We start from the raw sequence: 20,801 nt of genomic DNA, 5'->3' as shown, positions 1-20,801 counted from the left end.
AAGAGCAGAAAATGGAGAGAAAAGAAAGAAAGCAGGAAAGACCGAAAGGAAAGATTATGAAGGAAGTTTGGTAAGAAATAGCTTTACAAAATTGAAATATCGTGTAGACTGAAAATATAGGAAAGTAGTCCCCCCACCACCATCAGCACAAAAAAAAAAAAAAGAAAAAAAATGAAAATGTGACGATGGTAAACATGCCGTAGCATAAATCGCAGTATAGCGTTTAGTTTGTGTTTATGTTTATGGAAAGAAAGAGAAACATAGGGAAGTACCCCCACCACCATCACCTATAAAGCAAAAAGACAACGAAAGGTAATAAAGAAAGAAAGAAAGAAAAAAAGCATGTAAGGAAAGAGCAAAACGGAAGTTGTGTTTGTGTAAGTAAGTTTGGTGCGTTTCACGTAAATGTCAATTCAGGTTTTCATTAAACTCTAACCACGCGGGTTATAACGAAATCGAAGTAATGTAATTGTGAATTCAATTCCAGGTAACGGATTGTGTTCTGTTTGAATCTAATTTTATTATAATAAATGCTTTATAAATTGTGTTTATGTTTTATGCTAACCAATGGCAAAGTAAGCGTGGTTCGTTTCAGCGTAAGTCCAGTCCAGTTTTTAGATAAATTCTAACCGGTGGTCGATTATAAATGTCTCCTGTGAACGGTATGGAACGGTGTAAGTGAGTGGCGGTGGTAGGATGAATTTGTTAGAGAGAGTTTACTTTACTACTTCCATTAAATGTAACCAATTTTTACAGTGGACTCTCACCAGACAGAATATAGGAAACTCTGATCAGCGAGATACTGGATATGTAATAACCCTATAACATACGGCAGATGTCGTGATTCAGTTTCTGAATGATACGGCTGCACCAAATGTATACAGGCGCATTCCTATAAAGGTCAAAGTCAGAGGGGAAAAAATGAGTTCATTTTATTTATATAGAGAAGAGATAAATCAGGCTTTTAAAGGATTTAAGTAGCTCCCAGAAAGTTCATTTCAAATAAATTCAGAGTTTTCTGATTGGTCCAAAATATAATTATTTTTATTCAGGATAGTGCATGCACAGAAGACATGCGTATGTGTTTATTCTGTACATTGAGTACTACAAAAGTATGTTTTCTAGGCCTTTCATCGACTGAAAAAAAAAAAAAAAAAAAAAAAAAAAAAAAAATGAATACTATGTAGAAAAATACATTCTGGAGCACAATAATGACGTTTTAATGATACCACTCACTTCTTTATAGCTTTTCAACGTTTTAGTTTTTGAGTTTAAAAATAGAAGGCTTTACTTTTGGAACTACCCTCGTAATTAGGTGGATAATGACAGACATTGTTGGCAAGCTGTAGAACAAGTTAACAATGCTGCTGTTGTCGAACATCATTCATTCATTCATTTGTTTCCTGGTATCTTTTGCATTAGAATTCTTTCCAGGAGTGAAGGTTGCCAACATCATTAAGTGAAAGTGTTTCTGTTGAACAAACTGTATTTGAAACTTGATACACCCAGATTGTCAGACCGTGTTATTAACAGCCACCACCACCTCCCTGCTGCTGGATTGTTGTCACGTCTAAGGTGAAAGTGTGTAAGAGAACTTATGTTGCCTTTGGTAATATTTATTTGTTGCAGATTTTATTTTTTCATTCCTTTTTTATTTGGTGGACTATTATTTAAAAAAAAAAAAAAAAAAAAAATGCCAGTAAATTTTTACTTGGTTTCCACCTTAACATTTTCCTATAAAATGACTACTTTTGTAAGTTTTTGGGTATGCTGAAAACGAATATTGCATTTAAATTTTCTGCAAATAAGTAGTTTTCCGGATATAAGTAGATTTCGGATATTAAGCATGCAAGATATTTTATCTTGCCTGTTTTTGCTCCAAGACAGTGTCAAAAAATTAAAACAATTACAAAGTATACCTCTTAACTTTGATACAAACTTTATTCATTCTGTTTCAAAAAGGACATACCCGATTTGCCTCCAAATAGAGCGTGTAACAACCTCAAAAGGTAATAGTTCCATTATCTTCATCAGGAACTGGTATCAGGGTACAGCAGTACAGCACTGTTCGAAGACTGGATTAATTATTTGATGCCTTCTGATAAAAGGATTCAATTTCGCCTTAAGAGATATTACAGAAGTTCATAGTTAATGTTCATTTGAAAGAAAATTCATGATAGGTCAATAATTCTGACCTTAAAAAAGTCTGTGAGACAATATTAACATAATCTAATCATTTAGATTGAAAATAGTCTCAAGGAGACGATAGGTAGAGGCGCCCAAATGCCTCATATCCATAGTTGAGTTCCATGTTCGTTCTGGTTCGGCTGCTTTTCACTGGAACTGCTTGAAAAGGAAAAGGAAACCAAAGAAGTCAGCTAAGCGCATCATCATCACTGGCGGTTAAATACACCGACCGGTACTCTAGGGACTGCCAAACGATTGTGAAGATTGGACCGCAGGTTTCCGTGACGTCAGATTTGTATGTACTATACGAACTATGGAAAGCAGAAGCGACTTTATTTTTTAAAACCTTTGTTTATCTTCTTCAAACTGCAATTAATAATTAATCTGTTATAATTTTGTTAGGTTTTAAGATTTACACAGTTTAATGATTAATAATATTATAAACATTTATATATTAAATATGAAATGCGGTTTTACTGAATGTTCTTTTGGTTACCTACGGGCTTCCATATTTTGTTCGGTAAAAAGAGACAAACAAAATATGAGGGGGGGGGGGCTACAAAATGCATAATATTGTGCAATATTTTCGAATTGGTTTTAATCTGACGATAAAATAGCTGAAAAGAGTCATGTTTATATTAAAACTTAATATTTAAAAAAAAAATTAAACAATTAAAAATTTATGTTGTAACGGAACATTTTGAAATAATGGAATTTTAATCGTTTTAATCTTAAAAATTAATGTTCACGAAGTTTTTTTTCTTGGCAATTCAACTGATTATAGTATATATTAATTCGAAAAAAAACAAAAAAAAAAACACGCTAATTTTAAAAAATGTAATATTAACTTTATATCAATTTTTGAATTTTGAATTTTTCAATACATCGGTAAACACCGTATGCTTTTTGAGCTGAAGCAACATGTTAAATTGAATAAAAACACGAAAATTATATCCAGTTTGGTAGAAAAGTAATTTATCTTGCCTTTGATAACATTTGTTATATATTTGTTTTTTGACAACTTCTTCGAATCTATGTGTACAGTAATACAAACCCCAATTTTTTAATTGCAACTTCAAGGTAAATTTTTATTCAATATGTGTATTTAAATTTTTTAAAAATAAATATTTTTTACTTATTTGAACTCTTAAGTTTCATAATAAATAGAAATTTCAATAGATCTAAATATATTTTGTTCGAATTTCGAATAAAAATAAATAAATAAATAGGGGGAGCGCACTAAAAAATATTTTCCCTCGTATATTTTATGAAAACTGCATTTTATATATAATTTCATTTTAAAATGGATAAGTATCGAAAATTTCACGAAAATCTGACCATTAGTTGATTTTTGCTAGATTTATTAAATACGAGTATGTTTTCACGTTCGGAATGTCTACTACATGGGAATGTTATTTTAAAGCGCCAATTGGTCGACCTAGACGAGAGTGCCCAAAATGGCCGACCAGGACTGAGATATGACACGTGACCGGATGTAATGGAAGAAATATCTCATGTATTTAATTTAAGCCGTCGTTTCGTATCTTACAACATATACAACAAATACTTTATTGTAACTTTTTCTTTAATCTTTAATAATTTATAAATATTTATATAAAATTATCAGAAAAAAGCCAAATTTGAAGCCAAAATTGAAAAAGAAACCAAGCTGTCAACCCTGATAGGCACTTGAATTTACTTTGGCAACACTCTTCTCTCTACCGTCGCTTGTAAAAAATGGCTACTTCTCCAAGAATGGAAATTCTCCTTAATTTTACCCAGGAGAAAGGATTACAGTATACCCAAAGTAAACAGCTCGTGTCCACCCAGAAAATATTTGTTGTATATGTTGTAAGATACGATGTTGTAAGATACGAAACGACGGCTTAAATTAAATACATGAGATTCGTCTCGCAATTTCATTATTTTCGTTAGATGAAAAAAATTTTTAATTGGTTTATTTTGCCCTTCTTTTAAATGGTACAAAAGTTATACTGATAATATTAATTTATAATAAAGTTACATCGTGTTACATATAGGATGGGTTAATTCTGTGGTGACTTCTGGCAGTCCCTGACCCTGCGGTACTCCTTTGGCATTGAGTTCCATGGCGACTAGCAGAAAAATTTAATGGTCGCTCCCTTAGTCCTACCCCCTAGTCAAGGTTAACGCATGCGCACGTAACATTTTTTATTTACTTACGTTGCCGTAGTAACTAAACGATTATTTGTCACTTTTACAAACATTTATTTATTTTGAAAGAAAGTTTTACTCTTTATGAGTATTAAAAGAAAAAAGTTCAATGTTTGTAAAAATGACAAATAATCGTTTAGTTACTACGGCAACGTAAGTAAATAAAAAAATGTTACGTGCACATGCGTTAGCCTTGACTGGTTCGGGGACTAAGGGAGCGACCATTAAATTTTTCTGCTGGTCGCCATGGAACTCAACGCCCAAGGAGTACCCATCGACCAATTTGATTGGCCTAAACACAGACAGTGGGTGGCCAAATCAGCCAAGGAAGGACTTGTTTATAATTGTATAATTTCTCACAAGCAATGTAATTGCTTCTGTTACAAGTGGTGGTGACTGGTGGTCATTGTTGTACGCGCAAGTGCGCATAATTTTTTTTTTATTTAAAAAGATTAACTCTTCATTATCTTGAAATTTTATTACGTAGTTCCCGTTTTGAACAAATATGGCCCTGCGTTTCATGAAACCTGCGGAAAAGTATATTTTCAGTATCGTAAAAACTAATCCCCCCCCACACACACACAAAAAAAAAATGAGTGCTCATTTTACGTTAAATTAATAGAGAAAAATGATCCCCACTTGGTAAAACTATACAAACACCGTGACAGCGAATTAACCCTAACCCTAACACTAACCCTAACCCCAACCCTAACCCTAACCCTAACCCTAACCCTAACCCTAAACCTAACCCTAACCCTAACCCTAAACCCTAACCCTAAACCCTAACCCTAACTCTAACCCTAATCCTAACCCTAACGCTGTCACGGTGTTTGTATAATAATACCTAAAAACCTGTAGTGATAATTTTAAACAATTTTTTTTAAAAGGGTTTTTATTTAAAATAAATTATTTTTAGAATTCATTACACATTGTTTACGTTTCGAGTTTTTGTATTAATTATGGCATCAGGATTGTTTTTGTTTTTGACGAACCAGTAACAACTATCAAAGATTTTTTAAATACTTGTGCAATTATGTTACCGCGCTGAAATAACGTTATTCAGAAAGCCATTCTTAACATGAGGAGAGGAAAGGTGCTTTGTAACTATTTAATAAAATAAAAAAGAAATCGTAAAAATTGAGTTTAACGTGAAAATACTGTAAAAAAAAAAAACGCGGTAACATAAATGCATAAGCACTAAAATACAGTATTATCGCCTGTAAATTATTTTTATTCGAATTCTTGAAGTAACTGTTGAGGACACCGACTAAGTTTTATATTGGCGATAGTTGGTTTAATAATGGTTTGGCTCGGTTCAAATTCTGTAGAAGACCCCGCGGAAAAAAAAAAGAAAAAACAAAGAAATAAGAATAGACATTAGAATTAGAGTAGATAAATATTGCATGAAAACCTTTTTTTTTAATATTTATTGGTGAAAAGAAGAAAAAAAATGTTTAAAACTGTAAACCTCACTCACCTTGGTTTGCTTTATTTCGGGTTGTCTATTTGGAGCGGGAACATCGCCAAACGTAGCGAGAGGGTAGGGTTTTGTCAACAAGCCAGGTAAACCATGGAAAGTCCCACGGCCAAAGATTAATCTGGTACGGGTTGCCAAAGAAGAATACATCGTTGGACGGAATTTATAAGATAATCCAAACGAGCGCCCAAAAAACACAATGTCAGTGCAACCAACGTACGTATGGGTTAATTTACTTGGAGGAGAAAAAAAAGAAAGAAAATAAAAAAGAAACGAGCGGATGTTTATGCTTTTATTTCCCCCCCCCTCTCTCTCTCTCTCTCTCTCTCTCTCTCTCTCTCTCTCTCTCTCTCTCTCTCTCTCTCTCTTCTCTTCTCTTCTCTTCTCTTCTCTCTCGTCTGATTATTTGTCCCTAAGTCTAATTCGATAACATTGTGACCTAGATTTGTTTTATTTGATTTCTAAAGAAAAACAGCTTATCTCTTTTTGTTATTAACCTTTTCCCCCCTCAGCATTTTTTGGTTTCTTCTGTGTTGTGTTGAATCGCCAATTTAACGGTTTCTACTAGATTTGGAGATTTCGTTTGGAATCTAGCGAGTAAAATTTTGATCAGGTGGATCAAACTCAGGGCTACCAGATTCACCTTTTTAAAATTAATTTCTGAAATAGTTTAGCCTTCAAAAATTGGATTTGGCTATTTTAAAAATTTAGCTTTAATTTTGGCTTTTTCTTGATTATTTTACCACAATATTTATTTCATAGGAACTACTAAAAAAAGTTATAATTAAGTTTAAGCAGTTTGTTCTTCAAATATTATGTGAGCCTTTTATTTAATTTTGACTTTTTCTTTACTATTTTACAAATATATCTGTGGTTAAATAATCTATGGCCTCGGTATTTATAAAAAGAATTAGAGGTGGGAAAGGATGCCATAGAGGTCACAACAAAGCATACATGAAATGAACAACATTGGAAGTGTGTAGATTCTGACTCCATATAATTAAAGACAGACGAATATTGAAGGTTGAGAACCGATTTTATTTACTACTAACAGTTTGTATTAGAAGAGGCGAAGTGTTTGTAGGATGGAATGTGATTTAACGAAGAATGGATTGTCAGATGGAGATATTTGACAGTTTGTATTACGGTGAAATGTTCGTAGAATGTTTCCAGGTATGTACGATTTAACAAGGAATGAATGTTCGTAAAACGTTTGTAGGTATGTATGAATTGACAAGGAATGAATGTTCATAAAATGTTTGTAGGTATGTATGAATTGACAAGGAATGAATGTTCATAAAACGTTTGTAGGTATGTATGAATTGACAAGGAATGAATGTTCATAAAACGTTTGTAGGTATGTATGAATTGACAAGGAATGAATGTTCATAAAACGTTTGTAGGTATGTATGAATTGACAAGGAATGAATGTTCGTAAAACGTTTGTAGGTATGTATGAATTGACAAGGAATGAATGTTCATAAAATGTTTGTAGGTATGTATGAATTGACAAGGAATGAATGTTCATAAAACGTTTGTAGGTATGTATGAATTGACAAGGAATGAAGGTTCGTAAAACGTTTGTAGGTATGTATGAATTGACAAGGAATGAATGTTCGTAAAACGTTTGTAGGTATGTATGAATGGACAAGGAATGAATGTTCATAAAACGTTTGTAGGTATGTATGAATGGACAAGGAATGAATGTTCATAAAACGTTTGTAGGTATGTATGAATTGACAAGGAATGAACGTTCATAAAACGTTTGTAGGTATGTATGAATTGACAAGGAATGAAGGTTCGTAAAACGTTTGTAGGTATGTATGAATTGACAAGGAATGAAGGTTCGTAAAACGTTTGTAGGTATGTATTAATTGACAAGGAATGAATGTTCATAAAACGTTTGTAGGTATGTATGAATGGACAAGGAATGAATGTTCATAAAACGTTTGTAGGTATGTATGAATTGACAAGGAATGAATGTTCGTAAAACGTTTGTAGGTATGTATGAATTGACAAGGAATGAATGTTCATAAAACGTTTGTAGGTATGTATGAATTGACAAGGAATGAATGTTCATAAAACGTTTGTAGGTATGTATGAATTGACAAGGAATGAATGTTCATAAAACGTTTGTAGGTATGTATGAATTGACAAGGAATGAATGTTCGTAAAACGTTTGTAGGTATGTATGAATGAACAAGGAATGAATGTTCATAAAACGTTTGTAGGTATGTATGAATTGACAAGGAATGAAGGTTCGTAAAACGTTTGTAAGTATGTATGAATTGACAAGGAATGAATGTTCGTAAAACGTTTGTAGGTATGTATGAATTGACAAGGAATGAATGTTCATAAAATGTTTGTAGGTATGTATGAATTGACAAGGAATGAATGTTCGTAAAACGTTTGTAGGTATGTATGAATTGACAAGGAATGAAGGTTCGTAAAATGTTTGTAGGTATGTATGAATTGACAAGGAATGAATGTTCGTAAACGTAACTTATCTTTTGGCCGATGGATATGGTAGGGGTGGGCCGGTCATCCTGCTGTCGGTGATGCGTGTCCTGGCTTGTAAATAGAAAGCGGGTGACTTCTTTCATCAGCAGCTAGCAGCCCGGCGTCTTCGTCTTCTTTTCCTCCTCTCTTCTTTGGTTTGTGTGAATTAGGCAGTGTTTAGAATTGAAGGCGTTTGGCCCATAACATGAGAGCATAATCGGCTTCAGTTCACTGGTGCCTTATTTCTTTTTCTTCTTCATTATGTCTCTTCAGGTTTGGTGACAGAATCCGTCCATACATTCACTGACGCAGCAGGGCGAGTTCTCTTCTCTTCATCTCTTTAGGTCGGGTGGGAGAATCTGTCCGTGCGTTCACTGAATCTCCTCTTCCCTCTTTTTGGTTCCCTCAAATCCCTCGTTTTATAGTGGCAAACTGGCTCCCAGTGACTGTGATATTTGAGGTGTTTATTTTAGGCACGGACCTCTGCCATTGGTCGATAATTATTTTGTGGTTACCTTATTTTTTTCTTCCCAAGCGGAAGCGATGCATGGAGCCATGTGCAAAAGACGATTTTTCATTTTGTCTCTCATGGTGGATGCGTTAACATCCAGTCCGCTGCTAATTCTCATCATGTTCCCACAAATCAAGAGTTAACTATTCTACACCATCCAAGTAATAATTTCTGGAGTTAAATATAATTTACTGCTGTCAATACCCACTCCTCCAAATCTGTCATACTGCTCTCAAACCTTTCGACTCAAAAACTCATAACTCGGCTGTGTTCGAACATGTTTTTCCTCACATATACACACCCACATGTACGCACACACATACGCACACACACATCCTCATACACACACACACATGTACGCACACATACACACACAACTTTGCTGTCTCAACTTGCTATTCTAACATCCAAATCCACACTGCCCCAATCTCTGACAAACCAACCTTTTTATTCAAAACCGGAAGTATTTCATTTGCATATCAGGTGACAAGGTCACAAACATATAAAGAGAAGTAGCAGCCGTTTTTTCTTTTTTTTTTTTTTTTTTCGCCTGCCAGTGAACACTACAGGCGGCACAAAAACAGATTTGTACCAATTTTCTTTTAAAGCATTTAATCAGGTATCTGTTTGAAAGTAAATTAAGTTAGGATCAAAGCGTTTATGGTGAAAAGATAGAAGCTTGGTTTTGGACGTGTTAAAATTAACCAGCCACCTTTTGTCCCATTGCACTATGTGCTCAAGGTCAGAGGAGAGACACTCAGAGAGATCCTGGTCATTGTTGACCTTTGAAGTGTTTCCTTAAATAGTAGTTTCATCTGTGTATATATTGATGAATGAACCTTGAATGTGATTTTGGAAATCATTGATGAAGATAAAAAAGAGGGTTAGGCCAAGGATGGATCCCTTAGACATACCTGCAAAGATACTTTGAGCTTCAGACTACTGCCCATTGACAACTACTTGTATAAACCTATTGGAGAAAAAAAGTTTGATGGTTGAAAAGACATTTCCAGATATTCCATTGCTGGAAATCTTGTGAAGTAGATTTTTATGCCAAATCGTATAAATATCTATATAGAGAGGAACACCCATCGATAGATTCACTTATTCTATGCTGAAATTACAGTCAGTACATCAGCTGTAGATCCCACAGGATGGAAACCATATTGCTTGTCACTGAGTAGGTTGTTTTTACTGAGGTGGTTGACAATTTCTCTGTTTAACACAGATTTAAGCAATTTACTCATGACACACAAGACTAATTGGTCCGTATTAAGATGCAGAAGCCCGATCTCCAATATTTTTTTTTTTCTGTGGAAAAGAGGTTGCAGGGAAAAGAAAAAAGCATTCCCTATTAGGCTACAAAGTCTATTTTGAACTCTGTCAAGGCAGGGTAAGCTGCTTCTAGCAGCTCCTGCCCAGATGTGGCAACAGTACTCCATCCTAGGACGTACTTGACTCTTATAAAGGTAGAAAATTACATCAACAGTGAGATATCTACTGGAATGGTAGAATGATCAAATCATTTTTTCAACAACCTTGGCAGTGGATTTGATGTACGTGTTCCATTTCAGATCAGGAGTAAAGGTCAGACCTAGAAACTTGTCAAAATATGGAGCCTCCGCAAGACGAGAGCCATTCATTTCAATTGATGTCAGATGGGGATCAAAGTGTTGATGATGTCAAGATAGAAGCCTGGTTTTAAATGCATTGAAATTAACCAACCACCCCTTTCCTCATTTTACCACGTACTCAATATCAGAGGAGAGAGAATCAGAGAGAACTTGGTCATTTACAGCCTTTGAAGTGTTGCCATAGATGGTAGTGTCATCAGCATAAGTGTCTATGAATGATCTTAGGATATGATTTGAGAGATCATTGATGTAGATCAGGAAGATAATTGTGCCCAGAATGGATCCCTGAGAGACACCAGCATTAATACTGTGAGCTTCTGATTTCTGCTCATCAACCACTACTGTTATAAACCTATAAGAGAGAAATGATTTAAAAATTGAGAAGACATGTCGATGGTTAACCAATCAGTTAAGTTTTCATAGTTTACTCTATATAATGCATGGGACTTTGTATCGACTGTGTTCTGTCTCTTTATACTCTTTTTTACCGAAACTAAGGCATATTACCACATGGACATGAAGGATTGCTATTTGGGATTATTTCTAACAAAGGATTGTGGGAAGTTGAGTAGCGAAATGTCTCTTCACATTACATTTAAACAGTACAGTCGAGGAAGCAGTAAACAGGAAGTAAAAGTAGAAGGCTTTCTGGCATCTTGGGAACTTAAGAGTAAAAGGGTTTTTGCTGCTTGTCAAGTTGGTCAGGAGTATGCATGTCGCGGGAGCACAAGTGTCTGATCTATTCCTTGTTTCTTTTGTGCCTGCTCATCTATTAAAGTACTTATGTTATATAATCGGTACCAAATGATATTCTGTTATATTGTGAGCCAGATTCAGGCTAATGTATGTATAATTTTCAGTTGCACTTTTTCAAATTCTTGTTGATATATATTTTTAATAACAACTGACTCACTCCAGTTAACTGTCATTTGTGAGAGGTGGTTTACAGTGTGACGTCAGAGCAAAGCGAACATTAACACATTTCTAAAGAAATGGCAGAAACACTAGAGGAAGACCTCCAATCTGTAGTGGAATGGGGACAAAAGTGGTTGGTCGCATTCAATGCTGCCAAGACTAAACTAGTTTCATTCAATAATTACAAGAAACCCTCTCTACCACCCATAGCAATGGCCAACGACTCTTTATCTGAGAGTCCATCTTTCAAACTCCTTGGCCTAACGTTCACGGGAAACATGAGTTGGAACAATTACATTGAAGGCATTGCCAGGGCCGCTGCAAGAAAGGTAGGCTCTCTCTACCGTGCTAGAAAACTACTAACACCCGAAAGTATCCTGTACCTCTATAAGGCCACCATTCGCCCATGTATGGAGTATTGCTGCCACATCTGGGCTGGTGCATCTGCTACTAGTCTCTCGCTCCTTGACAAGGTTCAAAAGAGAGTCGCAAACCTGATAGGCCCTGAACTGGCATCTAAGCTTCAGCCTCTGTCCCATCGACGAAATGTTGCATCCCTCTGCCTTTTCTACAAGTATTTTAGTGGTGAATGCTCTGACGGACTGCAATCACTTGTGCCCCCACGACGCGAGCACCCTCGACAAACCCGACAGGCTACTAGATCCCACCCCCACACTGTAGAGGTCCCTAGATGTAAAAGATCTTTTTACTCCAATAGTTTCTTCCCCAGAACCGCAAGACTCTGGAATTCCATTCCAGGTCCCTGCTTCCCCAACAGTACTGACGTGCAGAAGTTCAAGTGTAACGTGAACCGACACCTTGCTGCCCAAATCCCTACATAGTACCCCAGTAGTTGTTGCCCCTGATAGTAGCCCCCTACACCAAAGTGGCAATTTGCCTTGTTTGGGGTGAAAATGTAATAAAAAAAAAATAAAAAAAAAAAATCTCTCTACCTCTCTATCTATCTGACGTTAATACTTACTCTCTATATATCTCGCTATCTTTCTCTCTTCCTAAGACCTAATCAGCCAGACAACATCCTCTCTCTGTGAAGATATGTCGTGACAGTCACTTGGCTGGGGGAAGTGGGGCAGAGGTTGGGTGTGACAATCGCCGTAACGAACGGAAATACATCGTCATGGCAACCAGACAGCGAACATTTGAGGCGGGAAAGCTGAACACAAGGGGACTTGAAAATTGGAAGATATACAGCAGTTGGCGTAAAGAAAGCGGCACAGCCCAGTGTGTAAACATTATCTCCGAGAATCGAACCTCATCGAAGATTGAGATTTGAATTAATTGAATTGCTGATTATTATTCAAATACGATCGTATTGCCGATTGAACTCAACATTTATTCTTCTTTGGAATTATGATTCGAGGGAAAGATAGACTTTCGCCATCTCACCTTTTGTTTGATTTTTTTTTGGTTATCGTGTTTGTGAACTTATGATCTGTTTTTACCCTAACGGACAAAACAGCTAAGTTTGGCCTATCTCATGCCAATATCTTTTCTTATCCACAGTTTTCTACATATTATATTGTAATTGCATGTCGCATACATCTGGCAAACATTCCAAAGATACGTCTATCTCACTCATTCTTTTTATCGTGGCTTCTTCTTCTTCCTTTTTATATATAAAAGTTTTTATTGAATTTTAAACTTTGAGTGTTTGTTTCGTCATTCATTGCTCTGTTGTTCCATTCCCCTTAATGATATATTTCGCTGGTTGATCCGACATCCAACGATTAACCAAAGATAAGTGATGAGCCGTTGGATATCAAATAAAATAAATTTATGTGTCTCGATCTGATTGCCAATCAATTCGGTCATCCATTAACCGGGTCGCGACAACAGCAAGACGAGGAGGAATGAAGATGGGTATGTGGGTGTTGTGTTGTGACAATAGTAAAGAAAATGTGTCATTGTGTCTGTCGTTCATTATTCCACTCTGTATTTTGTTTGTTGTGCATCTGATTTTTATTGACCAAATTCCATTCTCTCTCTTTGTTTTAGGCACTAACATAAGAGGTCAATATTTAGGACGTTTCTTTGTTCACCATGAAATCGAATGGACTTTGTTTCACTTGGTTTTACGTCTGCTGGGTCAATAATTGGAACATTATGCCCAGTCACATGTCTGCATGTGTGCGAATAACATTTGAATCTTTTGAAATTATTTGATTCCAAAATGCCCACAATATAACGCTTGTAAAACAGGCACAGGTATGCAACATTTTGGTGATGGGACAGAGGTTTCAGCTTAGCTGATAATGTGGGACTTGTATGTTGTAAGAAGAATCAGAGCGTATTTGATAAGACTGACTGTTCAACCTTGTTGAGAAGTTTCTTGACTTTCATAAGATAGTTCTTTTGGGCCTTGGCACTAAGTAGTTAGCTCTTATGATACTTTTATGACTTGACTTTGAGTTTTAGCAACATTCACCGACAATGTGCTGAACCAACTCATCCCATAGAGCATACAGCATCCTGAATGAACATAGATCACACATAATGGTTCGCAGTGGCCAAAATAGTTATGGGCAGTCAGTCCTGGGACCAGCAGTGAACATTGTGAACCTGTGGATCGTAGGTAAGTTTGCTGTTGGTTTTGATGATGTGGAAAACGTCTTCAGCTGACCTCCCAGGCATCTTCACCAATCTTGGAATAGTTTTGGAGCTATTGCTTCGTGAATGAACTCCCTGTGAAGTGGCATGCAGCATGGTTGAACCAACAAAGTTTCCTTCTTAAAAGCACTTGAGTCATGGGAATGATCCTGCATCATGTTCAGATTTGTGTATTGGAGACAAAATGATGCCAGCAGACATACAAAATTCAACGAAGGCAATATAGGTCAAACACTATCACCCTATTAAGATTCGCAGCTCTCATCAGCTAGGTCTTACAGCTTTCAAGAAGGCTTGTCTGAACAAACGCCTGATAAATTCAGATTTTTGTGCTTATTGTGATCTCAGGACAGGACTACAGACGGGGTTGTAGGTGATTTTTTTATGAGTAGTATCAAAGATTTTCATTCAAAGCTGTCTTTCTAATCGTCAATCAAATACTTACCTCTTTCACTAAGGTCCATGGATCTTGCTTGGATCTTGTTGCATTTTTCCTTTGCAACGTTTTGACGAATTTCATTGTGCAGAATGCCAGCTAGAAACATCTCTGTTGCAATTCTCCAGCTCACATAGTATGACTAAGATTTCCAAATTTTTTTTATCTATCTAAGGTAAATCATGATGATGCAGGTCACTCTCTTCCAATATTCGGGTGCTTTCTAGTAGTGTATGCTCTCTAGCAATCAAACCCAACCAATAGTAAACAAAAACAACTATCCATTGCACTTTACGATGTTATGATGACTTTTCTATTGAATTCTTCTCAACACTATGAATAATGATAATGGTGCTAATAAAGAAGTCGCTATGACTACTTCAAAATCAATCTCTGACAACCCATTGCTTTTGTACTTATTGCAAATACATACTCTCGTTAACTCTACCTCCTTAATGTTTGATTTCTTTTTCTCCCTTGAAATCTACAGCAGTTATCAGACAAAGTAGGGAATAAGGACTCCAACTAATTTTACTGCAAAGAAAGAAACAAAAGGACAAATATCGGTTGCCACAGGTTTTACCTTTGACCTTTGCACACAATGTACCAATAAGTTTTAAAGTTAAAAATAGATGAAATAAAACCGTTTATCAACATACAATAATTTACATTTCTTAAAGTTCGGAAAAATATAATTTATTAAATCCACACAAGTTAACAAAAATCCATAAGATTTATTAGATTCAATTAGAACCACAATGATACTCATATAACACTTTCATTTAAGTGTCAAAAAGTTGACTGGTAAAGTTAATTCATAATTAATTAAAAGATATTTCATTAAATTATGATAATAATTATTTTATTAAACATTCGTTTTATGATGTCCAACACTTTTAAGGAACCGAGTGTAATAAACACTGTCATTAAATACAAAGAGATTGTGATCCAATCAGGACAAGATTGACCTATAAAATTGTCACTAAAACAAAACAATCTGCAGGTGTGTGGACCTGTCAAAAATCATGTCATTTTCAAAATTATAAACAAGAAAACATATTTTTAAGTTGGCAAACATTTCGGGTTGGCATAACCTGGAATTGAGTGCAAGTTTGGCACAAGGCTTTGACGGCTGTAAATCATCGATTAATCATCCTGATAACTGCAAACTGATTGGCCGCTTATCTAAACCAATCAGAGGCAAACCAGGGTGATTGTTACGATGATAACTATTGGTTGGCAATCCCCATTGGCTGACCAATCAGGAGCTGATTATTCGGGATTTGGGGCCATAAATAGAGGATACCCAAAGCGAAAAATTGAATTGGTCCGGTTTTAGTGCTAATTTGGTTGCTAAGTTTTCTCTTTCATTTCCTAGGAAATCTATCAAGTTGATATAAGTCATTCCTTTGTCTTTACTCATTTGGCTTCCTTTTCCTCTTTTTTCCTTTTCACTTCTTTCTTTCTTTTAGAAGAGGAAGTGACTAATAAAATCGATTACTCCAAACCGGCAGTTTCAAATTTTTACATTGAGATGGTTATAGAAGTTATAGTGCTGAAAAAGCTCCAACCAGAACTTGCCCCTATACTTACAAAACTGTTTAAGCATTGCCTTAAGGAGAAGTGCTTTCCAACACCCTGGAAAACCTCATAAGTATGCCCTGTATTTAAGAATTCAGGCGAAAAGTCATCTCCCTCTCAGTACAAACCAATAAGTCTCCTGTGTGTCATGAGTAAGTTGTTGGAATCCATATTAAATAAAGAAGTAGTCAACCACCTCAGCAGAAACAACCTTCTTAGTGACATGCAATATGGTTTCTGCTCCACAAGATCTACAGCAGATGTACTAACGGTTATATCTCATAGGATTAGTGAATCTCTTGACAAAGGCTTCCTTTCCAGGGCAATTGCTCTTGACATATCGAAGGCCTTTGATAAGGTATGGCATAAGGGCCTACTTCACAAGATTTCCAGCTACAGTATCATTGGAAATGTTTTCTCAATTATTAAATCATTTCTCTCTGATAGGTTCATAAGAGTAGTGGTTGATGGACAGAAATCAGGGGCTCACAGTATTAATGCTGGAGTCCCTCAGGGGTCCATCCTGGGCCCAGCTCTCTTCCTGATCTACATCAATGATCTCCCCAAACATATACTTAAATCATTCATTGACATCTATGCTGATGACACGACCATCTTTGGCAACACATCAAAGGCCGTAAATGACAAAGTTCTCTCTGATTCTCTTTCCTCTGATCTTGAGCGCGTGGTAGAATGGGGGAAGAGGTGGCTGGTCACTTTTAATGCATCCAAAACCAAGCTCCTATCTTTACATCATCAACGCTCTGATCCCCATCTGACATCAATTGAAATGGATGTCTCTCGTCTAGGGGAGGCTCCATGTTTTGACAAGCTTCTGGGTTTGACCTTTACTCTTGATCTGAAATGGAACACGTACATCAGGTCTGTTGCCAAGGACGCTGGAAAAATGGTGGGATCCTTCTACTGCTCCAGAAGATATCTCACTACTGATGCAATTTTCTATCTGTATAAAAGCTAAGTACGTCTAAGGATGGAGTACTGTTGCCACATCTGGGCAGGAGCTGCTAAAAGCTGCCTATCCTGCCTTGACAGAGTACAAAATAGACTTTGTGGCTTAATGGGGGGATGCCCTTTTCTCTTCCCTGCAGCTCTCTCCCACAGAAGAGACGTTGCGGGCCTGTCTTTGTTTTATCGTTATTTCCATGGCAAGTGCTCGTCTGATCTCCAATCCCTGGTCCCTCATCGCCAATCTTTCACGAGAAACACCCGTCTAGCTGAAACTACTGTCATTAATTTTCCCCACTCTTTATCTGTGCCTAAATCCAAACGTAGATTCCATGAGCAGACCTTCTTTCTCAGAAGTGCACGACTGTGGAACTCTCTTCCGTTTGCCTGTTTCCCACCTGACTATAACTTGGATGCCTTCAAGTCCAACATAAACAAATTCCTGACAAACCGCCTCCTTAAGTAAGATACTCTATCAAATCTCCAATACTAATGATCATTACGATACTATCCCATTGATTACTGTACACGCAATAACCTGTACTTCCGAGTGGCTTCCAGGCCTTGAAAAGTGGTGATCTCCATATAAAAAAAAAAAGAAAAACTTTCAGACGCATGCTAAAAAGTTAATGGATTTAATAACTACTCTTTCTTTCTCCAGTTCGTTTCTATATGCTCTCTTCTTCACTTCCAAAAGTAAGTTAGTGTTTTCGCAAGAACGTATTAACTCAATATTTTTCAATCAAAGAAAATCATTTTAAACCCTCAAAAGTAACAAATTTATGTTGAATTAACTAAACTTATATAAACAGTGATTTGATCAATGCTGGGTGATACCTGCAGTGTGTATTGACTCTCAATGTCAATTACACCCATCTAAGAAACAACGACTGGAATGCTCCAAACTGAAATTTCTTTAAGTCTACTGTCATCTTTCCAGTGACAACTCAATCGCCCAGAAGATAAACACCCCTCCCACATACACAATGAAACTTAAAAATAAACTTTTTGATGGTAATCAAATTCTTATCCAAGAACTTTAAAATTTCTCAACAAATTTGATATTTCATAGTGTATTTTACATCTCTGTAAATTTTATAACATATATATATATATTGTTTGTTAATTCATGTTTTCTTGCTTTCATTTACAAAATCCAGTTGTTAAGTTAGCACTTGCTAACTGGTGACCAATTTATGACATTCATTTTTTTCATCCATCTTTTATTATTACAGTGAATAAGTTTGTTTTAAATGAGCAGATGACAACGAAGAGATTCAAGCAGTTTGTGTGTGTGTGTGTGTGTGTGTGTGTGTGCGTGCGTGTGCTGTAAGTGTGAGTATGTGTGAGTTGATATGCGAGCAGGCTCAAAGCCCAATGGAGGGGCGCTATGGACTCTAGTCTGTGGATTACAGTTCAACTGGTTTATTGAAGAAAAACATCTGTCTTTTTAAAGAATTGGCTCACAGAAAAGCTATTTCGAATAAATTAAAAAAAAATCCTCTGATTGGTCAAAAATATAGTTATTTGGTTTTATTAATTTAAATCTGTGCAAATTCGGTTGCACAGAAACGAGTTTACGTATTTTAATTTTAGATGCCGAGGTGTAAACATTGGCTGCTACAGAGATAAGTAAATAAGCGTTGCAGTATATTTCCTCCTCTCACGATAGTTTTTTTTTTTTTTTTTCAACTCTTATTCACCCCAAATAAGACATGTTATCACTTGGACATAAGGGGCTACTATTTGGGATCAAGTCTACAGTGGACTATCTGGGGAGTTGAGCTACGAGATATAAATTTTATTGTATTTGTATTAAATTTATTTAGAATATGAAGAAATAAAAAAAAGGACAATATAAAAATATATACTAATGCATATAGATTTAATTATTTATTCAATATGGATGTTACATTAATTAGGGGTGTAGGATAAGTAAAAAATTTTATACTATGGTATTTTGAAGTCAAATGCTTCTCATCAGAAGGGGAGAGAGATGCTAGGTAACATATTAGGGATGCAATGTCTAGCGATAGCTACATTAGGAGCAAAATAATTGGGTGTAAGAGGAAAAGGGTAATATATTGAAACTGTTGGGGGAGGGAAATACTGTCAGTATAATTGGATTAACTCAGAAGAAAAAATAATTTAAAATCTATATTTTTCTCAATCGAATTAAAAAATAAATAGATACTTATACCCCTATGTTATCGTACTGAAATATTAATGTTATTATTTAGAAAGCCATTCTTAACATGGGGAGGGGAGAGTGTTTCGTAATTATTCTGTACTTTTGTCGTGGTGCGCTCACATTGTGGTTCATATTTTGCTGTGCTGGCCATTTTTTTTGCATTTGTGAACAATCTCATATACACTGCCTGGCAGCAAATAACCCTTTTCTCGTGTCGAACTGAGATGAAAGAAAGAAATCTAAGTTCAACTTTTTCTCCATTAAAATAAATAGCAAAGACCTTGATTTCGAGCTGAATCGAACATAAACACGATCAATTTACACGTGGAACTCTTTTGATTGTATTCGATTTGGTGGTTTACTAATTCTATTCATTTGTTTGGTTTTGACTGAGAGCGCGCTTGTTGTAACAATACCTTCTCATAAATACAGCACGTTGGCGTCCGGCCTGTCAAGTAGGTGAGGGAGCAGGAAGTCTCCCGAGATGCGACTTTGACATTCCCAGTCAAGTCGAGCTTAGCAGCCGAAGGGTCCCCAGCAGCAGTAGTAGTAGTTATCAGGGCTAGCCCTTTTCAGGGCTATTTTTTTCCACATTAATATTTAAAAAAACAAAACAAAAAAAAAACAGCATATTACCATAAGTGCATAAACACCAATAAATAAATAAAGTCTCAGCATTGGTTAAAGTGGTAAAAGTACTTTATCTCTTACCCTGGGAGGGTCTTACTTTATCTCTTACCCTGGGAGGGTCTTACTAACACCGGTCTTTATTTTTGCCCCACCCCACACAAATGAAATAAAGGACTTTTAATTTATAAATATATTTATTTTTTTAAAATTCGATTTGGGAATGAATAGGGCGACCCCTGAAGTGAATGTGGTATTATGGTGATTGAAAATTCTAGCTAGGAATAACTTAGACAATTATAAGGTAGAGTGAAAAAGATGTTCATAGACACCCCGTTCTAACACTTTTGAATGGCCTTGTGCCTAATTTATTTTATGATTATTTTATAATTATTGTAAAATTTTCCGAAATGAATAAATTTTTCATGCACTTTTTAATTTATTTAAAGTTTAGTCAATAAAGAAATTCGCATTTACCTCCCTTGCTTTGCTAAATATTGTTTAGTGTTGTGTTCGTTTGCAGCGACTAAAGGTGCTCATCTTTTTCATGTGGTCGTTTATACTCTTAGTTTTATGGTGAGAGCACACAAGTTTCTTTAAAGGGGACTAAAGAGATTCGCTTCTGTGGCCAACATATAAACAAAATGAGAGTCCCACTACTACGACCTTCATTATTAACTGAGAGGTTGAGTTTTGCGAGGAGATCATTGCCGTTAACGATTCGAAAAGGAATTAGTCAAAGTCGTAAACAATATCGCGCACTTTCGCCATTCGTAGAACTGACATCGGTGAGGCACCCAGAAATCAAGAGAGGAAGTTATTCCAGACTCACCGATAAAGATCTGTCTGTTTTTGAAAGTATTTTAACGGCAAATAGATGTATATCGGACCCAACTGATGTGGAACCTTACAACGTGGACTGGATGAAGAGTTATAGAGGTTTGTTTGCCATTTTA

At 35.9% G+C, this 20,801-nt stretch overlaps 2 protein-coding genes across 2 annotated transcripts in view; one reads left to right on the top strand and one right to left on the bottom strand.

Moving 5' to 3' along the window:
* The window catches only part of LOC145267125 (aldehyde dehydrogenase, mitochondrial-like), a 134,529-nt gene extending 128,232 nt beyond the window's left edge, over positions 1 to 6,297 (bottom strand). Inside the window, exon 1 of the mRNA XM_080123162.1 lies at positions 5,858 to 6,297. Within this exon, the coding sequence (XP_079979288.1) occupies positions 5,858 to 6,007 (150 nt within the window). The 5' untranslated portion in view covers positions 6,008 to 6,297. The remainder of the gene's footprint in view (positions 1 to 5,857) is intronic.
* A 14,017-nt stretch (positions 6,298 to 20,314) lies between these two features.
* The window catches only part of LOC145267119 (D-2-hydroxyglutarate dehydrogenase, mitochondrial-like), a 41,929-nt gene continuing 41,442 nt past the window's right edge, over positions 20,315 to 20,801 (top strand). Inside the window, exon 1 of the mRNA XM_080123151.1 lies at positions 20,315 to 20,784. Within this exon, the coding sequence (XP_079979277.1) occupies positions 20,490 to 20,784 (295 nt within the window). The 5' untranslated portion in view covers positions 20,315 to 20,489. The remainder of the gene's footprint in view (positions 20,785 to 20,801) is intronic.

This window comes from Euprymna scolopes, chromosome 4, assembly GCF_053919585.1.
Source record: "Euprymna scolopes isolate OS-2025 chromosome 4, ASM5391958v1, whole genome shotgun sequence".
NCBI classification, from domain to species: domain Eukaryota; kingdom Metazoa; phylum Mollusca; class Cephalopoda; order Sepiida; family Sepiolidae; genus Euprymna; species Euprymna scolopes.
Note: the sequence above shows the minus strand (reverse complement) of the source record. Positions and strands in the feature narration are given on the sequence as shown.